Source organism: Colletes latitarsis, chromosome 3 (genome assembly GCF_051014445.1).
Source record: "Colletes latitarsis isolate SP2378_abdomen chromosome 3, iyColLati1, whole genome shotgun sequence".
NCBI lineage: Eukaryota > Metazoa > Arthropoda > Insecta > Hymenoptera > Colletidae > Colletes > Colletes latitarsis.
The window spans coordinates 35,048,235-35,075,629 of record NC_135136.1 but is presented as its reverse complement, the minus strand read 5'-3'; the positions used below and the strand labels follow the sequence as shown (position 1 = coordinate 35,075,629).

General features: G+C 36.4%; 4 protein-coding genes across 5 annotated transcripts; all 4 read left to right on the top strand.

The window, feature by feature from the left end:
• Positions 1 to 9,973: 9,973 nt before the first annotated feature.
• On the top strand, positions 9,974 to 18,920 carry Gc (gamma-glutamyl carboxylase). Its single transcript, XM_076762142.1, has 10 exons — positions 9,974 to 10,079; positions 11,406 to 11,673; positions 11,889 to 12,210; positions 12,516 to 12,698; positions 12,783 to 12,946; positions 13,056 to 13,525; positions 13,604 to 13,804; positions 14,037 to 14,275; positions 14,813 to 15,127; positions 15,722 to 18,920. Exons 2-10 carry the CDS (start codon positions 11,442 to 11,444, stop codon positions 15,876 to 15,878), a joined length of 2,283 nt encoding a protein of 760 aa, XP_076618257.1. The 5' UTR covers positions 9,974 to 10,079; positions 11,406 to 11,441; the 3' UTR covers positions 15,879 to 18,920.
• LOC143340327 (organic cation transporter protein) lies at positions 18,783 to 22,067 on the top strand. The gene is made up of 8 exons (XM_076762143.1): positions 18,783 to 18,920; positions 19,101 to 19,282; positions 19,661 to 19,900; positions 20,005 to 20,263; positions 20,438 to 20,606; positions 20,805 to 21,109; positions 21,275 to 21,558; positions 21,617 to 22,067. The coding sequence occupies exons 2-8, from the start codon at positions 19,109 to 19,111 to the stop codon at positions 21,875 to 21,877; spliced, it is 1,692 nt and encodes a 563-aa protein (XP_076618258.1). The 5' UTR covers positions 18,783 to 18,920; positions 19,101 to 19,108; the 3' UTR covers positions 21,878 to 22,067.
• A 506-nt stretch (positions 22,068 to 22,573) lies between these two features.
• On the top strand, positions 22,574 to 23,515 carry Obp12 (odorant binding protein 12). The gene is made up of 5 exons (XM_076761892.1): positions 22,574 to 22,719; positions 22,807 to 22,909; positions 22,977 to 23,089; positions 23,158 to 23,281; positions 23,355 to 23,515. Exons 1-5 carry the CDS (start codon positions 22,678 to 22,680, stop codon positions 23,426 to 23,428), a joined length of 456 nt encoding a protein of 151 aa, XP_076618007.1. The 5' UTR covers positions 22,574 to 22,677; the 3' UTR covers positions 23,429 to 23,515.
• Positions 23,516 to 23,707: 192 nt separating this feature from the next.
• LOC143340209 (uncharacterized) lies at positions 23,708 to 26,939 on the top strand. 2 transcript variants are annotated; one of them, XM_076761891.1, is made up of 3 exons: positions 23,708 to 23,777; positions 24,019 to 24,300; positions 24,675 to 26,939. In XM_076761891.1, exons 2-3 carry the CDS (start codon positions 24,061 to 24,063, stop codon positions 26,457 to 26,459), a joined length of 2,025 nt encoding a protein of 674 aa, XP_076618006.1. In that variant the 5' UTR covers positions 23,708 to 23,777; positions 24,019 to 24,060; the 3' UTR covers positions 26,460 to 26,939. The 2 variants fall into 2 exon arrangements, with proteins under 2 accessions (XP_076618006.1, XP_076618004.1); XM_076761889.1 differs by lacking the exon at positions 23,708 to 23,777 and having other exon boundaries at positions 23,792 to 24,300.
• The last annotated feature ends 456 nt before the right edge of the window (positions 26,940 to 27,395 follow it).

Below are 27,395 nucleotides of genomic sequence, written 5' to 3'. Positions count from 1 at the left end.
AGTCAGTTCCTCCTTTAGGGATGCTGAAGGAAATCAGATTTTTTATTCTATTTCCAGTTCAGAAAGAATTAAATATGGTCGTAATCGTAATAGGCAATTTATTATTTGTACGAGATTCAACTAACCGTTTGTGATCATTTTTAAATTTATTAAAATAGGATAGCCTACGTTAAAGAAAAAGAATCTATACGCTAGATAATGAAAATATCAAGCGAAGGACGATTTCTTGCCTTGTAGAGTGAAATATAAAATTAAAAATAAAAATTAGTACACCGCGGAAAAACATAGCGAAAACTGACAATAAAGACTGCACAAATTTCTAAAAATATAAAGCATAAAATAGGTCATCCTATTTTAATAGATTTAAAGATGATCACAAACAGTTTGTTGAAACATTTATAAACGATAAATAGTTTGTTACGATTAACTATAATAACATTATTATTTATTGTTAAATGTTTTTACTACATGTACGAGAAGTAAATACACGTAACCCAGACCTAATCTCAATACGATGCAATTTTGAGCACAAGATACATTCGTTTCAAATCAAGTATCATTACTTTGTTTATGAAAGGAAGATCCAATTGCAAACAAGGTAACAAATACTTCGCAATATTTCCAATCCTTCCAAAGACTCTGTCAATTCCTTTTCCACTAATAAAAGGGATAACGTACAGATTATTTGGTTCATATCGCGGACACTGGGTTTCTAAAGAGATAATGATCGTTCCTAGGAGGGAAACCTACGAACATAATACGCGAAGATTCCCTCGGGACAAAGGAGGACGAATCCTCGGTAGGTACGCGAACAAAAGAATCTCTCAGCAGGGTATTCCCTAGAAACGAGTTCCTGACTAGCAGATCGTTTCGATCGCAACGTGTTTTAAACGCAGTGAATCAATAAAAATAATTTTTATTGCGATCATGGTAGACGGCAGATGCGTTTAAAAAATGTTACTTTACCTTTCAAAGATACTCATTTCATCTTTCACTAAGGTATTCGATATTTTAAAACAATAATACGCTATATTGAGCGTATTGAGCATACGATAAATATTTAAATCGTCAAACAGATACTGTTCTAGTCTAACTTCGGATTCGATTAATTCTTTAGTGCAGCTCAGAAACGTAATCCTCCAAAATGTTTCGATCGCCGTGCCTTTTAATATTCTAATGATGTTTCGAGGGATTTAAAAAATGAATCACGCGAATGACAACACGGAAGGGACTAAGTCGAACACGCACCGGTACCTGTAGCCCCCGCGTTTGTCACCCCAAAAGTGTCTTTCCGGACGAACGCTCAAGCAAAATGAAAATCGCTCAAACGTGATAATGCGAATGTCAGCCCATCCCCCTTTTCACCGATCAGAACTACTGAACAGAGAAATGCTAATTAGTTTCTAATAGTTTTAATTCCATCCCGATCGCCGCACGGATTTGCACGAAAAAAAACATCGCGGAACCTCGAGTGTAAATTTTGTACATTTTAAATGTTTACGACGTCGACGCGCCATGTTTTTTAGTCTGACGCGTGCAACAATGGGGAGATTTTCGCTGGGGGGGACGTCCGTCTCCGTTGTCGCGACGCAAGCAAAAAATTAGGTGCCAAAACCCGTGTGCGGCTTAGTTGACAAAATAGTTGCGACGATGCCACCTCGTTTTTCACAAACGCGTAAAAAGCTGTCACCATCAATTTTCGAACAGCTGCAGCAAACAGACCGCGCGTAATGCTTTGAGATCGAGGTCAGTTTTCTGGAAGACTGGTTTAATGTATTCTGATTCTATATCATGGTGCCAAACAAATTAAAATGCAAATGTTTTATAAATTTGCTGTCTTTTAAGAAACTTCGTTTCGAACAACACGTCAATCTTGAAACCCAATTTCCAAGTTTGAAGAAAGTAAAAGGGTTACTTGATGACATAATTAATAATTTGTTACTTTCTTCAAATGTATGTATGTGGATTGTAAATATTCGTCAGCTCATTGCTTACATTTACATGATTTTATAACTACCACGATTATCTAACGTATAGTTTTGGCATTAAGTTGGGAATAAAAAAAGACATTGGACGTGTTCTTGTTTTGAATTACTAAATACAAATAAGTGTATCTGTGTAATAACCTTGCAATAAAGGTGAACAAATATTTTGTGTAAGTTTAAGAATAGTGGAACTTGGGTTTCAACCCCATAGGATTTCCGCGAACATTGGGCACTTTTAAGAAGCGAAAGTATCGTCGATCGATCTCACCGCCATGAAAAACAAACTGGCCACCCATCGGCCGATCGGTGTTCCATTATCTACGGACTGTCACGGCTTTAGAGGATTACACGTCGATTACGAGGCTCAATTTTAAACTGTCCATCTCCCTCTTCGCTACGACCTGGCAACCCTTTGCGGGTTACTCCATGGTTTTACAATCAGTCACCCGTGCTGTGACACGACCGACGACCCATCGAAGGGGTTGCCTCCTTCCGAAAAGCGGATTACGTTTCTCATTCTGCATCCTTTCACCTTTTTTTCGCACTACGGATAACAAATCGACGTCCCAGAATCGTTTCAGATCGACGACTGATCGATGAGATCTAGCCTCCAACGAACCATCGCACAGTGGGACAATCTGGCTGACCAAAATGAAATATTTTCTATTTACATAAAACATTGATTAACTAATCTTTTGGTTTGTATTGAAATTGTAACACATTGTACCTTAAATACTCAACTTCAACAGGTGACAGTTTTATTTAGTCTGAAACGACTTTGACAAAATTAACTTTTGGCCAGTTATTCTGAGTAAGTGTCACACTGTGCGTCCGTTGGGTGTTTTAGTTGGCAGCAGACGGAAAAATATAATTTTCATAATTGTAGATTCGTCTACTTTAAATATTAGCAATAATATTATTTAGGTAAATAGATTCTTTGGTTCCGTTTAGTTCCAAGTCTTTCGTTTGCGTTCCAATTTTTTCTGCCTTTTGATCATTAATTATTTTGTACGATGCTGGAACATCGTATCTTTAGAAATATTCTGCTGAAAAATATTTCTAGAACGACAGAGAGGAATCTATGAACAGCGAAACGACTTTTTACGCTTTTCTCCAGGCTCTTCATATATTTTCCTACCCTCTGCAATAGTTTCACACGTCACTGTTTACTGCCAGTGCAACCCCTTTTGGCCTTCCGGGGCGTGGTGATTTTTTAAAGGGTGCCATCCGGTTTTCGAAAACGCAATGACCGCAGAAACTTCACGGTTTTATTTGGAAACCTCTGTTGGTTTTAGTTTTTCTGTTTTGGGACGTGACATGGTGGGGTGTCTCTTTGTAGGTTTTGGATTTCTACTACATTTTTGAATCTCAAAGTATACAATGTTATTACAACTTATGGAATGAACTAAACTTACATAAAAATAAAAAAATGAAGTACATAGTTGTTTGTATATACTTTGTATCACAATATTTCATATACTTTCATTTGTTATGCATATGAGTCTCAATGAAAATGAAAACTTGTATCATTTACAATTTAATATTTCTTTATAACATTTATTAAATACGTTCCAAACTATGTATTTAAGACACATCTTTGAATAAACCTTATTCGTTCTTCGTTACGTTTACATTTCTGTTGTTTTACGAAATCTTCTAAACAAAACCACCCAGAACAATAGCTTCGAAACTTCTTACAATCCAATGTGGAACTTAGACGAGACGAAACCGAAAAACCAGCGTAGCATTAGAAAGTACTTGATGCGTACTCGGTACTTTGAAATTTCGAAGGCCCCTCCAGCGTAGACTGCCATAGGTGCCCCCAGGTTTTTTTTCCGGTATGAATGATGATGTATGGATGTTGGCTGGGCGCTAGGGGCTGGGTAAAGGGTTCCATTGTTGCACACCCCCCTCGAGAACGGACCCTCTCTCCCTCTTCGCGGGAGAGACCATCGTGAAATATTGCCGGCGAGCAACAAACTGCATTCTGCAAGCTGTATACTGTTAATTTTATGCCCGATTTTTTTTTTCGACCACTCCATCGATCCCGCCACCCCTTTCACTATTTGCACTTTGTGACTGACGATCGTTACTGTTGGAATTCTTCATGGCAGGAAAGCTTACTTTTAAATCCTTCGTGTACCTACGTCCCAATTTAAATTCGAATGCCTTACAAATTTACTTCCGCAAAGAACTTGCAATATTTTTAAATTTTATACATCCGTAGAAAGCTTTAGAACTTAGAGAATACTCTACTTTATATGAAGGTTTGTTCACGATAGAATATTGAAAAAAATTGAACGAATTTTTTTAAAGCAACATCCTACACATTTGTAAGAAAAGAATATACTGAAACTGATAAATTTGTTAGGCACTTTTGTAGTTTCGTTTTTCTTCTAAATTTTTGATATTTCTTAATTTACTTATTACATGATTTATTCGGTTTTCTTTCTGGCTAGAAGGAGTAAGTTTTCTTATTATCAGAGTTTCCTTCGACGAAGCGAGCAACTGTTGAATCCAGTAAATGAGTGTTATGCTATATCAGACATGTGTTACCTCCACCCCATTCTTTTGCGTATAAAGAGCTTTCCGCAACATCCTTTGATTCATCTCCTTTTCACATGAATATGCATTCGCCTAATGCAGCTGGGGTTACACTTTCGATCGAGATTTTCTGAATAATGCATTGAAACGTTCTCTCACACTCGAACGGTACGTTGAAATACATTTGTAGCGACGTTACGTCACAATTCTTTCGATGGCTACGTGTAATTTATCGCTTCACGGTCCTCTAATTAATTCCTTTGATTATTGCCACATTGTTCGCGAGTACATTGTGCCTGGATTTTTCGGATCTTAACTGATCAGACTTTTGAACTGCACGAATGCCTATTGAAGTCTCTGACCGAAGTATTTAACGAATTGCAGCTGCAGGATTTGTCGAACACGTTCAACTAACGCATCTTCTTAATGTATTTCCTCAACTCACTCGTTAATGACAGGATTTCACTACCAAGTCCATAAAGAGTTCTTTCTTGACGCTTCAGGGCATTCAACTTTTTCTCATTCCACGCCATTTAGGCGTAACGACTTCAGAAGTTATGTGCTCAAAGAACACTATAATTTTCTATTGTATGAATTTTATTTTATCTCTGAAGAAAGAAATTATTCTTTAATTATTTATGCATTCATAAATCGATCAATATTCAAGCTGAACGTTGAATGATTGAATCTGCTGAGTTATTAGATGTCATCGTGAGCAATTATTGTATCCTTCTTCTTTTATGGATTCCTGATAAGGCACATTATGCAACAGAAGATGAAGCACTCGAGTTTCTTCGTTAGTCAAACTAAGAATTTGTTCGACATCTCTGTATCTTGATAAAAGATATCACCTCAAAGTACTGTTTTATGGTGCCATTTTATTTCGATTATTTCTTTCACAGACAAATACGATGCAAGTTTGAAAACTGCTCTAAACAATCGAAAAGAAAATTGGAAATAAGAATAAAGTAGTATAGAGAGGTCTCTCGAATAATATGTCAGCGATGGAGGAACTTTGTCAAAATACGGTCTTGCACCCCACACTATTGAAAGATTAGTGCTCTGAGCAAATAATAATGCTTATAATAGAAAGGTCAAGCGGACCTCAAAACCTAATGCTTCAGGCCGCATGTGGCCTGCTGGTTGCGTGTTTGGCATGCTTACTTCAAACCATTGCCATTAGGTTAAGAAATTATGTAGGTAGTTCATTCTAGATAAAACAAAATTCAATTCTAAGCAACTATATGTGTAAAAAGACACGTTATTTAAAAAAAAATCATTTCTCTATGTTATTCTTTCATTTCTGTTTTGGATATTTAGTAGATTCTTCGATCTAAAAAAATGATTATCGCTGTATAATGTCACTAAGACCCTAACTGAATAATTAATTAACTCATAATTTGTATTTAAGGCAATACTATCTCTTCAAGATTAGGGATCGCTGTACTCTATATTTACACACTCGTTCAAATATTACGTACAAGTCTATTTTCATTCGTCTAATCTCTCGATAGACTTATTTTTGTATCTAATCTTAATACAGTTAGCAGAGTGAAATATAAGAATTGTAACTTATCTACTGCTTATTTATACAGGAGCTTCATGTATTAAAATGGGTGAACAGTTGTAAATAAGAAGTATTGCTTCTATTAAATTTTTCTGGTAGTCGAAAGCTGTGTGCCTATCCTTTTTGTCTGTCGAATGTTAATCTGGTTGTCCAAGGATTAGAAATTAAAATCGATCGTACAACCACGAATTTTTGTTGCACACTGACGCGAGAAACGAGATCTTCGTGATCTGCCCCTGAAGCTTGCAACCGGATTCGCGTCGGGAAATCGAATCGACGAAGAGGGCGAGCGAAAACTTAGTATCGACCCCCGTTATCGGGCAGAACAATGCGGAACCGCAATTAATAGGGCCTGTAATCGGACACTGGTACCCGCGCGTACCCGGGGCGAAATATGCAAATTCGATCGGACACGGTTTTAGAAATTCGCCACGGCCCTCCTCGTCCGCCAACAATGCGTGACTCCATCGACAATAGGAAATAATAAACCGTGATAAATAGCCTGGCAAATACGCACGACAATCGCGGATCTCCTTTCCTGAGCCTAACTCTCCCGTCTCCTCTGTCGAGCTCTCTCCTTGGTCGCTTCCAGGTGGACTGATTCATATTCCCGAACAAATACGCTCGGCAAATATCGCGCGGGTTGACGAAGGGGGGTTTTATACGCCCTTAAGCAAATACCAGCGTTAATTTCCTCGTTCGCGTGTCCCCGTTACGTCCCATTTTCCAACGGTGAGGATAATTGAGAAGCTCTTTAAGAAAAATTTCAATTTCTAAATTTAAAAGATACGAAAAGATACGAATCATAACTCAATCGCGGATGTTTATGCATGTAAGATATGCAAAAAACATATAAGATTTATGCACGTACGCAAGAGATGCTAAATATGCAAGTAATAAATACGTACAGCATTTACGTCATATCTTTTGAGAAATTTATGTCACATTTTTTGAGAAATAAATATTATTATACATTATTCCATTCTGCATAATTAATGTGTGGTATATCATAATGTGCAGTAATAGAATTTATAATTTAAGACGAATGTTACGTGTCTTATTAAATCCCCGATCTCAAGAATATTTTATCCCAGGTCGTTATCCCGAAGACGTATATGAATCCGAATGAAATTGCGGTCCATTGCTGGATGGCAGTTTTGGAGGCTCGAACCCTGAAGAGGCAGCACTAATCAAAAGTGGTCCACGGAGACAGATTGAGGGGCGTGCTGAAACAAATCAGCCTTTTGTTTTACGGCTCTAAAACGGCCGTTGGGGATTTAGAACGCGAAGTTACGTCCATTCATTAAAACACCCCAGCTGCGAGACCGAAAAGCCTTCGTGGCTCATTCAAAAACTGCGTAATCGTTGTTCTCTAACACTCGCTATACCGTTTTAGCGCTCCTGTACATCTCACACGAAGAGAAATCTATTTTTAAACGTAAATTGGGGGTTGAAGTAACCTGAAGTATATTCGTTGCGATTAATCTCCTACGATTTTAAATAAGATTAATTTTTATAATTAACAATTATATTAGATATGGTTGGAGAAATCTGTTTTTTAATGACGTTGAGTGACGTATCATAAAGTGCTAGAGAAAATTTACATCATTTGAAAATATATTTCTAACTGATATGTTTGTATTTCAAATGTTGGAATTAATGGCTACTTTATATTCCTTTTGTAACAAACGAAGCTTAATTATTTGCACTATATAATTTTTCCAGTTTTTTCTGAACCACCTTTGATTTAATTTTGTTTTACTTTAAATGTACTTATTTTTGTATAAAATATGCTGATATGTTTCTATACATATTTACGTGTAAAGGGTTAAGTAAATTATTAACGCTTCATAAATAAATGATAAGGTCGATAAGAACAGTTACAAGGGATGCAACGAATAATCACGTTGGCAGCTAATCAATCTGTTGATGAGAAAGGGTTAAACGATGCATCGTGGCGTAAATAATTCGAATTAATGTCTTTGGCCCCTGGTCTAGTTCCCTCAGGACCATCTTGATGAAAAACAAGGATTTCTCCCGTTGTCCTTTGAGATTCTGATTATCTCTCACCCCTATCATACAGATCCCGACGAACGAGATAGATTATTATTTAAAAGGAAGATTAATTATGAGAACTCATGCTGTTGCTTACTACTGTTGCATTGAAATAATGAATAAATAATGATAAATGTTAGATATCATGATGAATTTATATTTCAATTCTTTAATTTAACGGAATGATGCTGCTCTTATTAAAATGTTTATGAAAGAAGTTGATGAACTTTTATATATATTTATAAAATTAACGAACTTATTGTTCCTCGAGAAAAAAATACATAAATTAAATAAATGTATCTATAATCTTCTTAATACTGTGTACACCTTCTGTTCTGCAACGATTCTCAAAGATACTCGTCCATGTCAGAAATTCTAATCTATCTGAAGAAATATATACTATCGTATAATAATTCTACTCTATCTCTTTCATTAAAAATTTTAATAAACCACCCGACCATTGTTAAGTAATTATACATTGTGTTGGTACTGGCCGAGATAAGTGTACGTCGATAATATATTTTTAAATAGAATCGCGAGATATGTAGGTACTCGATCAATTTGTGGTCGACGCTTCGACTACTTTTAAATACAAAAACATTCGCGAATCTTAACTTTCACGGAGATTCTTTACGAAAGACTTAAAAATTACCAAATCTCGCGAAGAGAAGGTAAAAGGTCACATTTAATTTACTATATTTCTTACTAATTTCTTGTCTTTCAGGTAAATCTGTCTCGTTACAGACAAGAATTTAGGCTAGATTTATTGTTAGATTAGATCTTACTGCTGAATTTCGCCCTTTACACTGAGCATATCGTTATTGAATTTGCTCTTCATTATTTTGCTTCTCTTCACTACAATTTCTCCTACCTTATGCTTTTGTATTCAACAGAATTTGAAAAATCAAGAATATCAGAAGAGTATGTGTTAATCACTGAAACCATTCGGTTAATAAACTTCCTTTCTCAAAAAATTTATAAAGAAACGCTAAATTGTTAGTTGCTTAGGTTTCAACAAGAATCCTCAACGAGGGTTATTGTTTATAAAAACTTCTAATTGAATCCTAGAGTAATTTAATAGCTCAAACTGTATTAAAAACACCTCGAAGTAATCGTCTCGATATTGTGAAGAACCGTTTTTTTTGTCTTGCAAATGTTGCATGATATACAATTATTATGATATTCCTTTCACCCTGTAAACAACAATCACGGCAGGTGGAGGCCAGAGAGACACATAACATTGAAAACGGAAAATTAATTAATAAAAATAATAAAATATTACACGAAGCATTTTTCTTAATCGAAGATACACTATTTCTTTCTTTCGAGAACTCGCGGATCCTCGATCGACGCGATCGCGAATCCTAGGATCCGTGAACTCCAGTTTGAGAAACGCTGCTTTGAAAAATTGACCCCATGGCAATCGAAAGGTTATTGTCAGCCGTACGTGCACGACGCGGCAATCAACGTGTTAACTACATCGATAATAAAAATGAACTGCTACGAAGGCGTTCCGCATTGCTTGAAAGCTCGATGAGACCTCTAACTCTGGATCGAGATTCTCGATGGAAAAACTATAAATCTATTAATAGAACTGGAATAAATTTCACCGTATCGTTATTGTCAGTATAGTAAAAGCTTTCGATACATTTTTGAGCATCGACTGATATAAGGCGCATCGATGAACCTGAGTGCAGTGAACAACTATGTATGCCCGATAATATATTATTATTGCGCGGGCGCGGGTCAATAATCGAGCACGTTGCCTGGCGACGCTGCTCCTGCTCTCTCTCAGCATCCGGAATTTCTTCTTCTGCGACTACGTACTCCTGCAGCTGCAACGCGCAGAAGTCGAGCAACCTTCGATACATCCTCATCGGACCGGTTTCGGCTCCACTGGCTTCGAAACGCTTCTTCCCGCCAGCTGGGTAAGTCGAACTTTTAGTTGCACTTCGTTTTCTTTCCTTTTCCTCGCAATCACCCACCGGGTTCGCGTTTATTCGCCTTTGTCTCTTATCTGGCGCTCGGCACAACTTCAGACTTACGGCTCGTAGTCAAAATTCAACGAACTTTGCCCTCGCGCCGATGGTGATCGTCTCCAACGAAGCACCTAGTACACTTTAATATATGCCAATGTTCTTTTACACTAGGATCCAAATAGCTTGTATATACTCTATATTCATGATTGTGATTCTTCTTGAGGGCAGGAGAAAGTATTCTTAATACGTCTGAGATTTTCATAGTAATAATTATTCTATCTTTTCATGTTACTTTAGATCGATGCCTTCACGACGTAGGAATATTTTTTTTATTTAGAAATCTTTCAAACTATCGTTAGTAATGCTTTCAACATTCAAACTATTTCAATTCGATGCCAAGAACCAATAATAATCGTAAAGTGGAGGAATCAACGAGGCTATGCTCTAAAATTAGACAGATTAGAATTCATTCAACATTGATCTCTTGTTAAATGTTTTTTGTTCCTTGTAACAGCAACTTGCATACAAAATTCTTATTTGATACTTATGCTATACACGGTCTGTCAGAAAAGTAACCGAACTTCTTGAAAGTAACAAAACACAGTCAATTTCGAGAGGAAAATACTTTATTTTATTTCTACGTCTCTTTGTAAGATATCTATAAGGATAATGGTCGCAACCTTTTGGACGTCTGAAGTGTTATAACGATTTCCTTTCATGGTTCTTTGATTTTATTCTCAAATAGTAGTGAAGATCATCAATAAATATTGATTAAAAATAGTTTAGTTCTTTTCGAACAATTTAAACGAGACCTTTATCTATAGAACATTTTGTGTAGAAATTTTATAAAGTTAATGTCTTCCTAAACTGCCTCAAACCACTATACTTTTTACATCAATTGATACGTTTCAGTGAACATTCAAACAAGTATAAAGCAGAACGTAATTCTTGACTTTTTGTTCGAAACACAATTTCCGACTCACAAATAAAAACTATTTTCCTTGTTAGTGTTAAAATTTGATTTGTAATGGCCCAAATGTAACAAGGTAACAAGAATTTTATTTAGATGTCACTACAAGTTTGTCCATTCTTAAGAAGTTCGGTTAGTTTAGCGACAGACCGTACAATAGCATATATTTATATTAAATGAATTTTAGATTTAACTCAGACCAAGAATTATAATTCACATTTGTCTCAGATTAAATATTGTACCCTTTTTCTAATCCAGATTAAAGGTTGTTAACGTATTGTCGTATGAATTTTAAATGCTTCTAGACCCGTTTTATAGTTGAATCCAATGGTTCGCTAGTTATGTGGAGGAAAAGTAGAAAGTTAGCTAACACCGGTACCCATACACTTGGAATCGAAAAGGAATGTGAGAAGCAAGACAAGCAGAGTCTCGGAATACGACGTTCGATCGAGAAGAAGTTTGAAAAGTTATGTGGATTCCGATTGGACGATTTGTCGTCGTTTGACAAATTCACTGTGCTGTTGTACCGTCCGAGCGATCCAGCCAGTCTAGGAATCGTCAGAGCACTTTTTGGTGAGCGATTTCTTATTTCATACAAATGCAAAAGTTGAAATTTCTAAAAAAAAATACAAACACACATACATTTATTGATTTTAAATTACTTTCCAACGTGCTGCTTTCGAAATCGTTAAAATTTCAGAATATGAATCCAAATATCCAGCTAAATATTCTGAAATTTTATAGAAATCATACTCCCCCGAAATCGAATTTTAGTGAAATATTTGTAGGTTTGTGTATGGTATTGGACGTCGTGGAAGAGAGAGGATTGGCAGACGTCGATATAAAATGGGGAGACCCTTTGGACTGTCATTTTCCATTGATTCATGGAATGAAACCTCCGCCACTGGCATGGATCATACTAATTTACACCATAATGTGGATGGGTGCGTTTGGAATTATGCTGGGCTCGCGCTTCAAACTCGCTTGCGCCTGTTTCGTAGTTCCTTACTGGTACATCTTCCTACTGGATAAAAGCTACTGGAATAATCACACGTATCTCTACGGGATCGTTGCAACTCTCCTCTGGAGTACGGAGGCAAACAAGTACTTGTGAGTTTGAAAGGAAATGTCTCATCTGAACGGGAAAACTGGTTCGTGATCGGAGACGTGAGTCAGGATCTTGTAAATACTAAACTAAATTCGAAATCTTCATATTCGAGCGAAGACGCTTCTCGACGTTAGAAAAGAAATTTCCTTCGCGTAAAATCGCGTATAATCTGCAATTATTTTGTCAGTGAACTTTGCACAAAGAATCCGAAGTTACGATTGCCTTCGCGTAACTCCTTAGTTTGCGTCGATCGAAACATTTATTAGCATTTCTGAAAGAGGAAAATTGTTTAATTGCCTTCTTGCAGTGCGTTTGACGCTGCAAAAGCAAAAGATTGTACAAGTTCCGTGCCACTATGGAATTACTTCATCATGAAGTTTCAATTCTTCGCGCTGTATTTTTTAGCTGGCTTGAAAAAGTCCAGCGCGGAATGGCTGTCAGGTTATGCCATGACGAATCTATCGAGACACTGGGTTTTTAGTCCGTTCAAGTAAGTATAATCCCTTCAGAACCAATAATCTTTGCACGGTCATTTTTGGCCGAATAAAAATCGTTCGTTCTTCGAACATTTCAGATTATTTTTAACCGCCGAGCAAACTGATTTCTTCATTGTCCATTGGTTTGGTTTTATCTTCGACCTGACGGTTGGATTTTGGATGTTGTTTGACAGAACCCGCATTCCTGCCATGTTCTTCTGCACTGCATTTCATTTAATGAATTCGCGACTGTTCAGTATAGGTAATTCTCGTGATAACAAAGCTAAAATTATCTCAGTAAAATGTTACGACCAGTATTACAATAATTTGAAGGTTGTAAAAACGTTACTAATTTCAATGTTTGCGTGCAGGAATGTTTCCGTACGTATGCCTCGCGACAATGCCCCTCTTCTGCAATGCAGATTGGCCGCGAAGGTTCAATTCCAATGTCAAGCGCAACTATACTCCGCTTTCCTCCCAAAATCAAGACATGGATCGTTATGATGAACCTCCGACAAAATCTAAAGATATTCGCGAAGAAAGGACTGTCTTAATCGCCTCTGAAAAATCAAACGACGAGGTTTCGAATCACGAAACGATTGAAACTTTGTCCAGGGAATTGAACAGTGAGATATCTATCGAATCTACTAAAGTAAAAAATCAACAAGACACGATGCTGGCGCCGAGACACAAAACGGAGATCAGAATTGTTTACAAAGGCGTAAAAGGAACTCGTCTGAAGTCGACAGGTGCGACGAAGAAGCAAAAACTTGTAGTATCTCTATTACTCTTTCACGTGGTTTTACAATTTTTTCTTCCGTACTCTCATTTCATTACGAAGGTACACCATGTCTCTAAAGACACTAATTGTTCGATCGTGCAACTGTCTTCCTCATCGAAATTTCTTTTTCATCTTTAGGGGTACAACAATTGGGTACCAGGACTGTATGGTTATTCGTGGGACATGATGGTCCATGCTTGGGACACCATACTCGTCGTGATCAAAGTTCACGATAACGTGAGCAACGAGGATCGTTACTTGGATCCTAAAGCGTGGGTGCAAACCGATCGATGGGAGAAACACGGCGACATGGCCAGACAATACGCCTTCTGTCTAAAGGTACCAGTTATATTTATCGATAAGTTCGTATTGTGATTAGATACAATTGTTGACAATGTTTGTACACGAATTCTGTGCAAATAGACACGTAAGAAGATACTATTGCGAGGTGAATAGGAACATAATTTCTAGAATAATATACACTTACAGAACGGAATACAAAAATTGAAATTTTATTTAAAAATATTGTACGTGAAACGTTCTTTTTAAATTCAAGTATTTGTTCTTCCAGGATAATTTAATCGAACAAGAGAAACATATTTTCAAACGTGATCTTCAATATCAACGTAGAACGAAGTGGACGCGTTTGTCTACGAACTTGAGCATATACATCGATGTTTGGTGTTCACTGAACGGAAGATTTCAACAAAGAATGTTTGATCCGAATGTTGACTTATTAACAGTCGATTGGCATCCGTTTAAACCTATTTCGTTTTTGATGCCCCTTCTCTCGCAGTATAATTCATATAGGTACGTCAAACTACTAACAACTAATCAATAACTATCACTTATTATTTATACAAATTGAATCTATTTACTCGACTAATCAGTAACTACCACTTATTAATTATAAAAAGTGAAACTAATAATCTATACAACAAAATTGTAGAGGTCAATTTTGAATTTAAATTTTTCCCAGAAGTGCATCGACGTACTTGCAGAGTGCAATTGAACTTATTTTTTAAATGGAACTTACTGATTTCTTTTTAGAATACATTAATCGATTCATTAGATCATTCTGTGTTGAGTTTTCTAAATATGTTCCACTAAAAGAAACAAGTGCAATGGTACCTACTTTGCAACTGCACCAATGCACTTTTGAATTTAATTAAAATTTAAATACTTGTTAATAGAAATAAAATATTTATTATATTTTAAATTCCTCTGAATAATAGTTACAAGCGTTAATGGTACATGAAACAATTAAAAATTGAGTAAAGAACTCGTATTTACAATTTGAAATTGTTCTATTTGGAATTTCATTTTCTTGTTCGACGTTGTTTTTAGGTACAAGTTGGAAGAAATTCAACAACACGTTTACACCTGGTCAAACGATACCGACGTCCTCTTTGTTGCTGATTTCCCTGGCATGTACCTGGATAATTACATAGCTAAAATTTTTACAAATGTTTCTTTGACTGTGCTCGAAGGTGAGGTAACGTACAGCGACGAAGAAGAGACGAAAGGTGTTATTCTTTCGAAAGAATCGTCGATCCCAATAAAGACGGGTCAATTTCATAGAGTGAAGACGACAAGCGCTTATCCAGCTTGTTACATGTACACTTATACCAACAGAGACAAGAAGGAATCAGACACAGACGGGTATTTATACAATTAATTTTATTAAAAATCACTACTCGTAAATTGTGATAAGATTATTTTATCGTTGCTCAGAAATTGAGAAAAAATTCCAATAAGTTTTCGACATTCAATTACGTAATACTATCTTTAACCAATCACGTGTAATTGTTGCTTAGATATTGGTAAGTTCCTACCGATTTTATGTTTTAAATCTTTGAATAAATTCGAGAAATAACTTTCAGATTTCGGCAGCTCCATTTTAATGTTTGATAAGAAATAATCCGGTCCTAATCCCGTCGAATTGTTTTGATGATACAAATGAGTATCAATTAGATCACGATCGCGATAACATTGATAAGAAAGTTATCGTTGTCGAACCTAAGATCTACTACAAGTACGTTGCGATTAAAAAAACTTGTCATACCGTGTATAAAACAAGAACTGATCGATCAAACAGATTTTAAATGTATCATCAAAGACTTTGCTAATTAAGAAACAAGAAATATAACTTTGTTAAAATTGCAGTTCATTTTTTTACTTCAAAAGTGAATAGGGAATCCTAGATAACGAGTTAAGAACGAATGTAATTAATTTTGAACATTTGTTACATTGCAGAGAAATCGAAGAAACACCGAGGGAACCTTTTTCAATGAGAAAGGAAATTACTTACATGATCGAAGCCTGGTTGAGAGCTTTGAATCACATTGCAAACGCGTTTTTCAATTTAGTTTACAACGTTCCGATGGTGCGGAGAGTAAACATCAATAAATAATACGAAGCAAAATTTATTGCAGTCCAAAAAGTTCAGACTGATATTTCAACTGCTTTTTAAAAATACATCAAGACCGTAAAGAATGTATTTTCATACTTATCTGAATTTGATTTCGATGTAAACGATAAGGCAGATTCGTATGAACGACGTTTTAACGTTTTTCGATACAGAAACAATTGATGATTGTTTACAATACGGCAACGTTACCCATTGCAACAGCTTTGAAATATGTTCGAGGAAGTATAATCGCTGCGATTCACAAAATAACTATCGTTCACACTTACTTGTCAAGGTATAATTATTATTATCTTTTTATTGTTTTGAAACTGCGTTGGTTGTGTTATATTTGTAAGACAATAACATAAGTACTCAAGAACATGTTCGCTCCAATATATTTTAAAACTGTTGAAATGGTCAAGATCGTCACCAATGTGAATATTTATCAAACAATTTTTGACACAATAGAAAAATAAAGAATTAAATTATTTACGCGTATACCTGACATAATATATAATTATACAATAAAAGAATTATGTTGAATTATGTATTATTTTCATGATACATGAAATTTCAAGACTGCAATTTGTCCAAAGATATAATATATAAACGATCGTATATAACATATGTAATAAGTGTAAATATCGAACTGCAGGAGGAAAACAGGCCAAGATGAAAAACGTTTAGCACTTTTGTATTTAACGTAGGTCGCGAGATCCAACTTTGCTCTCTTTAACGCGCACAAATCGAACGTTCCTGAGGTAACTGTGCAGAAGAAAATGAAAAAAAGAAGCCGTGGCAAAAGTAATCTCAAGAACGTCGCGCATGCGAAAATATACGCGCGATTAAATATAAATGTATGATCGTACCGTGCAATTGAACGAGGAAGATAAATGGTCAACAACCTTCCTTGATTATGTATTAATGTACAACTTACTGTAAAAATTAACGAAACCTTGATATCGAAGGAGCTTCGTTAATTTGATACTTCGGAATCATGTGTAAAAAAGGATTATTTGCTATATTTATTGAGAAAAGAAGTTTAAAGCGATAACGATTTTAAATGAAAAATTATGTGAAAAATTGAACTGTATAATATCTGTTTGTTATCAGGGTTGAAACCAACCAATGTGTCTACACAGTTACAGATTTCGCAACAGGTGTTCGCGTTAATCAAAGATTTTGGCGTTCGAAGAATCATATAATCCCGCTCGCTCGTTAGTTCCGCATCAACTCTTAATATAATGATTCGCTGAAAACAAATTGCACGTACGCTTACGTGTTTACGACATGCAATTAAGCATTTTTCATTCGAGATTAAAAGGTAAAAGAATCGCGTGAATTTGATAGCCCTCAAGTCTCGGTGGTAAGCTTCGCGATAAGTAGTAACATTGTCTGCTAAGTTGAAAGCAAATGCATCCGATGGATCTGATAATCATCTCAGTCACGTATCAACGATTAAGGTAGCCTCGTGAGCAACTGTGCTCAAAGAATAACCCGAGACATTCGGCCGATTATGCAACGAACAGCATCGTGCTATCTGTAATCTTCGCAACACTATCTTTAGCACGCTTTATCAAATGTATTGCATGTAACAACGTTTCTGTAACAACTCACGTCTTCGTTCTGCAATTTCGTCAAGGACGATTCGATTGTACTCGGCATAATCGTTCGAAAATAGCGCAAGAAATTAATTCTGGAACGGCACACTTGGAGTCTTTCACGTTTGCAGAGATTTTCGCGCGTTTTGAATACGTAACAAATTCTGTAAAAATTCACCGAAATACTTTCAAGTACGTAGTTTAAGGGTACGAATTTCGAATGCTCGAAAGTAATCAAGGAAATAATTAAATCTAACGAGATACGGTGAATAATAGAAAATAGTTTTAGAAAATAAATGCCAGTTAAAAATAAATATCTATGTATATAGAATAGGCACTATCTGATTCGCTATAAAAGTATGATTTCATGCTAAAACAATAAGTAATCACTAAATAAATGAGCAAGTTTTATGTACAACACTGTTCACAAATATAGTTCCTACGTAATGATATGAATGTCCAAAAGACTTTTCATTTCTACACACCGAGGTCTTTTACGATCTCCTCTTACGTGAATTTATTATTATTTAGACTGTGACTTATATATTTCTTTATCACATTTATATCAGTATCAAGTCTTTTTTTAAAATGATGTCCATCGAATAAACTACTTTTTATTTATATATATGGAAAACTTTGTTAGGGTCATGAAAGACTGCAATGTGCCATTCCAGGTTTAAATGCAGAACCGTCGACGTCGACGGGGTCTGATAAACGTTACCGATAAGTCATCGACAAATTGCAATTAACATTACTGTTCGACCTTACTACTAGTTCGAGTTTGAATAATTCGAGATAGAATTCTAGTTTCGCTATAAAACGAGTCAAATCTTGGTATTGAAGAAAATATTGTAAAATATACAAACTAAATATCGTACGGTCCGATATCGAATGCATTTATACAAAAATTTGCAGAAAACAGCGAATTATTGGTTTTTCTAAGATCGTTTACCAAGTGTACTAAACAAACGAATCAGCTATCATTATCACACAATAGTCATCAGAATTACTCTGTGTAAGTTTGGTACCTGATCAAAGTCTTCCTTATCTAGATACGTGGCAAAAGAAACCGAGCGATCGTCAGCAGTCGCGTGGAATCGACCGTGCAGAGGGTTTCGTTCTGAGAAACGTTGCAAGATGTAGCAAAATAGCATTACCGACGAATTAGGCGAAACATTAGTGGACGTAGGTCGATAAAAAGCGGAATAATCAACCTAGACTACGTGAACGAGACGTTCAAAGTGTTGTGTAATGTGTTTAATACAGTGCAAATACGTCGCGAGCACTTGAAGCGTGGCGATGACACTGACGAAGTAATTAACCATTATTGAAAAGACAATTGCAAGGAAGTGGACAATGTCACGGAAGTAACGACACGAATGAGTGTTATTTATTTGGAGCTTTAAAAGACAATGGTGTAACCAACGTTGTTGTTAGCGCATCGGTTAGTAAATATATCGTCAAAGAAAAAAAAAGAATAAATTTCTGTGATCTCATGGTACTATCGTTGTAGTAAATTTATAATTGTTGTAGACGAACAAAAATGTAAATAAATTGCTGCTTAGTTGCATGTTTCAGTTAAAATAAATCATATTCCTTGATACTCTTTCTGTTTTATTTTCAGAAAGAAAGATGTCTGTCGATCAAGAGGACGATACAGTGAAAGCAAAGGACACAGATCCTTTATTAGAGGCGCTCGACAAACTCGGATTAGGGTCAAATTTTCTGTGGATAATATTTATTTTTACGCTCACGCCGACAATATTTAATGGGTTGCATTCCATGTCCTATATTTTTATTGCCGAAGTAAGAATCGCACATTCCTACCCACTGTTAATTATATAGAATGATTCTAAAGCAAGAGACAAGCTGTAGCTCTTTTATAAGTAAAAAGACAAATTAAGGCTTTTTTGATACCATAGTTGAAATTCTTTCAATTAATACTAATAACAACGTACTATAAAACTCCAAACAAATTGACGTTATTGCTACTATTTATTATCTAACCTAATCCAAGTTACTTTAACCTGACCTAGACTTACTTAAAAAACAGTAATATCCTGTGTATTATAATTGTTTGTTTGGAAGGAAACACAAAAAAATACTACTTTCCATATTCGATAAATTTAGCTTCGCGTATGCAACGATTTGTATAAATAATTAACGAATTTTTTATTTACGTAGATCCCCACACACTGGTGCTCGGTGCCAAGTTTGACCGCCGCGAATTGGACAGACGAACAAATAAGAAATATTTCGTCGGCCAGTCCATGTACCATGTACAATTATGACTACGATAAATTTACGCAAATTGGATTCGATAAAGCTTTGGAATATAAAAGAAACAACAAACTACCAGAGGAACTCTCATGCGAAGTGAGAAGCTTCGCGCATGATCTCGATACAACTTCATTCGTTGAAGATGTGAGCGTTTATTTTCGCACAATTGCACTTTTCAAGTTAAAAAAATTAAAAATTATCTACGTTACGAATCGGGGTGATGTTAATGGAATTGAAAATTATTTTAGTGGGACTTGGTCTGCGACAAGGCCGCAGCTCGTTCGAGCACTCACATGGCTCTGTCCCTCGGAAAATTATTAGGCAGTGTGTTCTTTGGAATTTTCGCGGACAAATACGGACGGAAAATCAGTTATGCCATTGGAATAATATTGTTAATCGTCTCTGGCCCAGCTGGTGCTGTCGTTCCTTGGTACTGGGCCTTCATGGTCTCAAGGTTCTTTAATGGCGTCAGCCATGCTGCGATTCAATACTCAGCGTTTACGACACGTAAATTGTGTTTTATACCTAACAATGCAATGACAGTTAAATAAGTTCGTAATTAAACCATTAGGTCGTCATTCTCAAGTTGAGGAGGATAAAATTTGTACCGTAGTAAAAACAAATAAAATATAAAATTAACCTCAATCGAACTTGAAATAACTAAAGGAATAAATTATACAGTTACAGAAGTAGCAAGCGAAAAGCACAGACAGTGGATGGGAATTGCTTACAATACAGGCTACGCCTCAGGAACTGTCATTATACCGGGTGTAGCTTATGTTCTACACGAATGGAGACATGTTCAATTGGCAATATCTTTGCCTGCTCTACTCTTGTTAATACACTTATGGTAAACAATTATATACAAACAGTAATAGCATACATTTTTTCAATTCAATCTTAAGCAGCCATTAAGGTATATCTATAGCATCTACCATTCAGAATTTGGTCAAAATTGAATCGTTTGACAGATTATTTATAGGTAAATTTTCTTTTTGGGATTTAAAACTCGGGATTTAAATTTAAATTTAAATTCAAATTCCTTCAGGTACATGCCAGAATCTCCTCGGTGGCTGATAGCGCACAATCGCCGAAAAGAAGCGAAGATTTTAATCGAGAATGCAAGCAAAAGAGATTCCAATGTAACAGGGACGACACAGTTAGCATCTACTGTATATAAAGAAAATTTTGAAAATCCGAACAATACGATGGCCACCATCGAAACAACCAAAGAACGATTGAAAAAAGATATCAAAGGTTTCCAAATTCTTGTCAGCAACGGTGAATTGCTGAAAAGGTTACTTATCACGAATTTCAACTGGATGGTGGCCTCGCTCTCTTATTATGCACTAGGTAATCAAATAAGTAGAGCTATTTTATATTTTTTAATATATTTAACCCCTCCAATTATCTCTTTTATGTTATTTATTTTTAATAGTCTCGAGTATAAATGACGACTTTGAATTTCAAAGTTTGTCGATGAATTTTCGTTTTGACAATCACATCGTATTGTTTCAGCATTAAATATGAACAACTTCTCAGCAAATCAGTACATTTATGTTCTTGTAATGGGATTGACTGAAATACCAGCTTACTTGATACCAACGCCAATTTTAATGCTCGTGGGGCGACGAATTGGAGCTGGAGCTTTATACATAATCGCAGCCATATGCTTATTATGTATTTTGATAATACCGACTGCAGAAACCGATACGATTCTGATTGTATCACTGATCGGAAGATTTAGTGCGTCAGCTGCTTATGGCATTGTCATTTTATACAGCTCGGAGCTTTTCCCAACGGTATGTTTATAACTATTTTTAAACTTATAATAATTTCTTACGATCGTTTATTTAATAGGTATGCAGAAATTCCGCGGTTGGAACAAATTCTGCAATGTCACATGTCGGAAGTATAGCTGCACCTTTTGTCGCTGATTTGTTAGCAATAGAAGTGTGGTGGGGACCAACAACCCTTTGTGGTATTTTAACCCTAATAGCTGGTTTACTGTGTTTGACATTGCCAGAAACTCGTGGGAGACCTCTAGCAAATACCATCAAAGAAGAAATCACAAAAGATCGAGAAAATGTATCGTTCTGCAACTGCTGCAAGTGTAGTTGAAAGAAAACATAAATTATTCTTCCACATATATTTGTTGCAGAATGTACCTTATTGTAACAACGTACACCTTACTGTTGCAAAAACCTTTCATGATACATTTTTGGTGTTTTGTATGTCTGCATTGTTTTTATACTCCTTTGTATACTTTGATGCACTGTTTTAATCAGAAATATGAAATAAATCTATAAAGAAGCCAAAATGTATTTCAGAAAATGCTTTAATGCAACCCTTAACCATCTAACATGCTTGACCGAGGAATTACAGTCTTTACCTTCTACGATTTTTAAACGATTTATATTATAAATCCTTTGTAGTCTCAAACAGTAATAGATAGTATATAACAGCCATAAGTACAAATTTATTTATGTCCTACGATTAGTATGTAATTATATTTGTAAAGAGTTTTTTACACATTCGTGTTGAAGTTTAAACAGCGCTCGAATAAATAGTTTAATAATAACAGAGCTATTTGTTCGGTACAAATTCTGGACTGACAATGTTACGTAACGTCACCTATTATCGTAATTATCTGACCGCTGTAATACAAATGTTCAGGTCAATTACTATTATAAATTCCTATACAATACACGTCCTCCACAATGTTAAGTTTACCAATCTAGATGTAATTATTTTTCCTGATAAAAATCACAAATGGTCACTCACTCTGTTCCTTTGTCCCACGTCGTGGAAGTGAAGTAATAAATTATTTTTAAAAACCAGATATAAGCAAAAGTCCGCGTAACGCGATTTTCATTTCGTCAGAAAAAACTGAACGTTGAAGAGTTCTCTGTGCTTGAATCATGAAGACTTTGCCATTGCTTTTGTGTCTCTTTTACTGCCATGTACGAATCAGTAATTTAAATGAAAACAATTCCGTACCATTTGTAATTAATTTATCATTTATTCTTCTGAATTCGCATCGATTTCAGATATTCGTGGCTCAAGCTTCTTCAATCGAATCATTCGCAGAGAAGGTGGATTTTTCTGTGGAAAATGTGACGAAATGTATCGAACATTCGGGAGTAACAACCGGTAAGCAAATCATAATTCTACATTATTCATCTAACGTCTGCAAAGTTAAAATTTTTTATATTTTCAGATGGATTGGAAGAGTTTCAAAAACAGGGAAATGAAAATGACGGAATATACGGGCCAGAAGATTTGAAAAAGTTTGGATGCTTTTGGGCATGTCTTTTGCAACAACAAGGCGTGGTAAGATGTACATGATAATTTACACAAGAGAATCGAAGAATGATAGACGTGTTTTTATCAATATTCAGATGACAGGATCTACTATCAACAGCGATCTAATGGCCAAATATATTCGTACATTGGAAGGAAAATTTGATGTCCTGGAAGCGAACTCTGACTTGGACAAGGTGGTAGAAGATTGTGCAAATTCTGGTAAGTGAATTTATTAATTGAATTCCAAATAGTCCGAAATCGTTACTTTCTGTTTAATATGTACGTGTTACAGGAAAAGACATAGATGACGAATGTGAAGCCATTCTGAACTTCCACATGTGCACATCTAAATTCAGGCATCTTTGAATGGAAATGAACCATATATGAATTATAATGCACAACAATGATGTGAATTGTAGTAAATAAACTTTAGATATTGTATTAAAGGAAGAAGGTTCTCGTGGTCGATACATTCTCCTCCCTGTGAATATCGCATTTAAAATACGTTTAATATTATAGAACACGTGATAAAACTAATCAGCGAAAAACGTAGATACGATTGACATGCGTTCTAACACAATTCGATTATGTTTCCGTGTTCGCCAGATGGTTGCAACTATCATTCCTCAGTGGAACATTGACTAGATGTGAATATGTTTGCTAGAAAATTAAGGATCTACCAGACTATGGGTACCAAATTTGAAGAACTGATAAGGTAGAGGACAAACGTTTTGATTTCTTATTGTTTTACCGGAGAACTTGTTCGGTATTTGAGCCCTTGGGAATGAGATTGACGAATGTTGCATCATTTCAAAAAACTAATCCATAAAGTTCCAATTCTTACACGAATCTGTTATTCTCAGGGCTCGTTTTACGCCAAAATTATTTATTCGAGTCCAATATAGTCGACTATATATATTTAATGCATTAACGAATGCAGTGTTGCTACTTGGCAGAAGCTTTTAGTAGCAGTGCTAATACTCAGTCTTGTCGGATTCATGATGTGGACACGCTACGGATTACTGGAAACAATATACAACGAAACAATGACAACCTACAACGATAATTTGCACGTAGAGGACACGGAGACTCAAAAAAATTTGGGTGCAACGGTTGGACAGGAAACAATTACGAGCTACTGTCGTATCACAGAATGCAGAACCATAACGTGCTCGTTCATCCCGACAACCTCTGACGCTGGAAGGGTTGCATCTAACTTCATCGAAACTGTTTTCAAGGTACCAAAAGCGGAGTAATGTTTTTTCGGTTACGTGGAACAATCTGTCATTGACGTGTCAAACAGATTCTTCAGCAAAGCTTTCACAACAGATTTTATCTTAAATTCTGTTCTCGACGTCAAGTTTCTTTTTGCAACCGCATTTTAGCCAAGATCTGCTAGAGAAGCTTTATCTAGTAGCCTATTAATAATAATCAGAGCAAAGATATCATCAAGTAACATTGAATCGATCGATAAACTTTTGCAGATTTATAATTGAATAATTACCAGAACCTTACTTTACTTTTTGATTTAACAATCCGCGAAGACTTATCGATTAACTCAATGTTATATTTTGACTTCTTATCCCTGCTTTTCAACTAATGTTTCATGTAGGTTAATTGCAAGAACGTTAAATCAGTTAAGTTGTCATTCGACAAGTGCAAATTCTCGGCGAACAAGCTTCGAAAGAATTGGCTGCTCACCAACGTGTCGATAGAAGAGTTGACGCTAAGCAACTGTTCCTTGAACGAAATAGAAGACGATGCGTTTGCTGGAACTATTTACAAGGAAATGAAGAAAATCGACCTTATTAACAACAACATTTCCTCTTTAAGAAAAGCGATGTTTCGCAATATTAGCGCGTTAGGCGAGTTTTCCGTTCGAAACAACATCCTCAAACAAGCAGAATTTAATTTACTGGAGAATGTAGCGAATTCTCTCTCTATTTTGGACTTGTACGGGGCCATCGACGACCCGTGTGTACTACGAAACATAACAGGAGGAGACACTCCTCTAAATATTCAAATATTATCGTTACGGGGAAACGCTATACCAGTGATAAGTCGCGAATTGTTTGAAGGAGTACGGACAGTACAGTCCCTCTATCTTGACTACTCGAAAATCATGACTATCTCGCAGGGTGCTTTGGAACCTCTAGCTGCATCCATTTTGCAACTGATAATAAACGACAACAACATTCGGGCCCTGCCAGAGGGACTTCTTGATTCGATACTAGATCATCAACAACCTTTTTACATGACGTTACACAACAATCCCTGGAATTGCGAATGCAGTTTGCAATGGATGCAAGACTTCGTTCAAACTCATCCCCACATAATGACCAGCGTGCCAATCTGTTCTACACCTGATTCGAACGCTGGGAAACCATTTTCTACGGCCACGTTTTGTTCATCGGATTCCACTACTTCGGTTACCAAAAGTACCACGAAAAGTACGAAGCACGATTGGGGCGTGACTACGTTTGAAGCACCGACTGCCAGCCAAGAAGCCACTACAGAAGGTATCCATTTAAACTGTAACATCTCTAACACGATCCTCCAAATGAGTACTTTTCTATCGACGGATATACGCTTCTCGCCACGTTTTCCTGACTTCTTCATCCTCAAGAACATGGACCATGGCGTGTTGATCAACCTACCGGACCTGGAAGAGGGAATCGTGTTGCTCTGGTTCAACAGCTATGACGTCGAGAACTCGCTGAGCTGTGCAAAAAACGTCAAGCACACTTATCTATTGCAGGATATCGATCCACAGACTACGTACACGATCTGTTTGCTCAACGATAACGATACGACCGTATCGCCGTTGAACTGTCTGGCCGTGACCACGCAACCGACGTACAAGTCCAGGACTTGGTTGACGAACGCTGACAAGGGCGTCGTCTTCTTGACGTTCTCCGTGTCATTGCTCTTGTTTCTCGTCATCGGTGCTTTCATAGCGTTCATGCTAATAAGGAGGAACCCGTCGTTGCTGCGCGGTAGCAAACGCGTGATGCTGGTGAAACGCAGAAACGTGGACGCGATCGTCCTTCCGAAAGGAGTCAACGTCGACGAGGCGAAGCGATCGTGCAGAAACGCGGCGACGATCAACAACAAGCTGCTCGAGGACGGATACATTACTCCTCTACCTCCAGCACCGATGCTTCTTCCCAGAGGACGAGTGTCCAGAGTCAGTATGCAGAGTGACTGGAACAGCTACGTGTCTGAGTTTGAGGCTACGGAGCAGTTGGACTCTTGGAGGATGACGAGATTGAACAGCGAGTTGGAAAAACAGAAAAGCGACGCTCCGCCCTTGCCACCCCCTAATTCGATACCTTCTGTATCTCTGACGGTGGACTCGAGGGAATATAATTGCGTCTGTCAAGACACTGTTGTTTAGAATTTCGTTAGATCCTTCGAAACTACCGATCTGCATTTGTATTTCGTATTCGATGACTACGACGCACCGTTTATTTAGTAAAATAGTAGATGTCCTAAATATACCTAGATGCACTGTCACGATTTATTTTTACGGAGGACCTTGTTCGGTTCCTAAACAGTATCTTTCACGATAACCGAACGACAGCTACGAAATCGTTCGTAACGAACTGCGCGCGTTGTACATTTTGCAACGGGAAAATAAATAATTCTTGACTCATCGGCCTAAATCTTATTAAATCTGGCCCAGAGCCACGGCTATCAATGTCAGTTTCGAAGATTCTGTGTAATGTTAGCGCTTAGACCCTAGAAAAATGTAAATGAAAATGTGAATCTATCTGATCGTGGATATCGGTTAACCCTTTCTTTGTTTAATTGCGATTTATCAGAGATATTTATCATTTCAACCAATAGTGACAATACATGTGATCGTGGGAAACCAATCGTATATGTTTAACGGCAAGACAAATATTATTGCAGCTTGACTGGGATCACCCCAAACATTGTATTCACTAGACCTTGCCCTATCTGATTATTTCGTACATCGAAAAATTCTGTCAAGAAAAAATCGTTCAAAAACACCGAAGAAATAAATAAACACGTATCTGGATCTTTAATAAATAAAGCCATGAGTTTTATTGTAAAGAAATATTTGAATACCTCAATTTACCCAAAATGAAATACCTAATTATTAAGTAAGTTCCACAGAAAATTGACAGTATTTAATATTCTTATAAAGAAACGTGAACGAATTTATTACACAATCCAATCTAAAAGAATCACGTGTAGTCGCGAAGTTAGTGGCTTTCAATCTACTGTTGATTGTTGTCATTGACTAGCTCCCCCCTGTTGTTTATTTTTGACGATTAGATCAGTGGTTCGGTTCTATCGTTAAAGC

Bases quoted from the DNA above. Each gene is read 5' to 3' on its own strand.
- Gc (XM_076762142.1), top strand. From the start codon at position 11,442: ATGTGGAGGAAAAGTAGAAAGTTAGCTAACACCGGTACCCATACACTT. The intron at 12,699-12,782 runs GTAAGTATAATC...CGAACATTTCAG, and splicing joins TGGGTTTTTAGTCCGTTCAA to ATTATTTTTAACCGCCGAGC. The intron at 13,526-13,603 runs GTACACCATGTC...TTTCATCTTTAG, and splicing joins ACTCTCATTTCATTACGAAG to GGGTACAACAATTGGGTACC.
- LOC143340327 (XM_076762143.1), top strand. From the start codon at position 19,109: ATGTCTGTCGATCAAGAGGACGATACAGTGAAAGCAAAGGACACAGAT. The intron at 20,264-20,437 runs GTAAATTGTGTT...TAAATTATACAG, and splicing joins ATACTCAGCGTTTACGACAC to TTACAGAAGTAGCAAGCGAA. The intron at 20,607-20,804 runs GTAAACAATTAT...AAATTCCTTCAG, and splicing joins CTCTTGTTAATACACTTATG to GTACATGCCAGAATCTCCTC.
- Obp12 (XM_076761892.1), top strand. From the start codon at position 22,678: ATGAAGACTTTGCCATTGCTTTTGTGTCTCTTTTACTGCCAT. The intron at 22,910-22,976 runs GTAAGCAAATCA...TTATATTTTCAG, and splicing joins ACATTCGGGAGTAACAACCG to ATGGATTGGAAGAGTTTCAA. The intron at 23,282-23,354 runs GTAAGTGAATTT...TACGTGTTACAG, and splicing joins AGAAGATTGTGCAAATTCTG to GAAAAGACATAGATGACGAA.
- LOC143340209 (XM_076761891.1), top strand. From the start codon at position 24,061: ATGATGTGGACACGCTACGGATTACTGGAAACAATATACAACGAAACA. The intron at 24,301-24,674 runs GTACCAAAAGCG...TGTTTCATGTAG, and splicing joins TCATCGAAACTGTTTTCAAG to GTTAATTGCAAGAACGTTAA.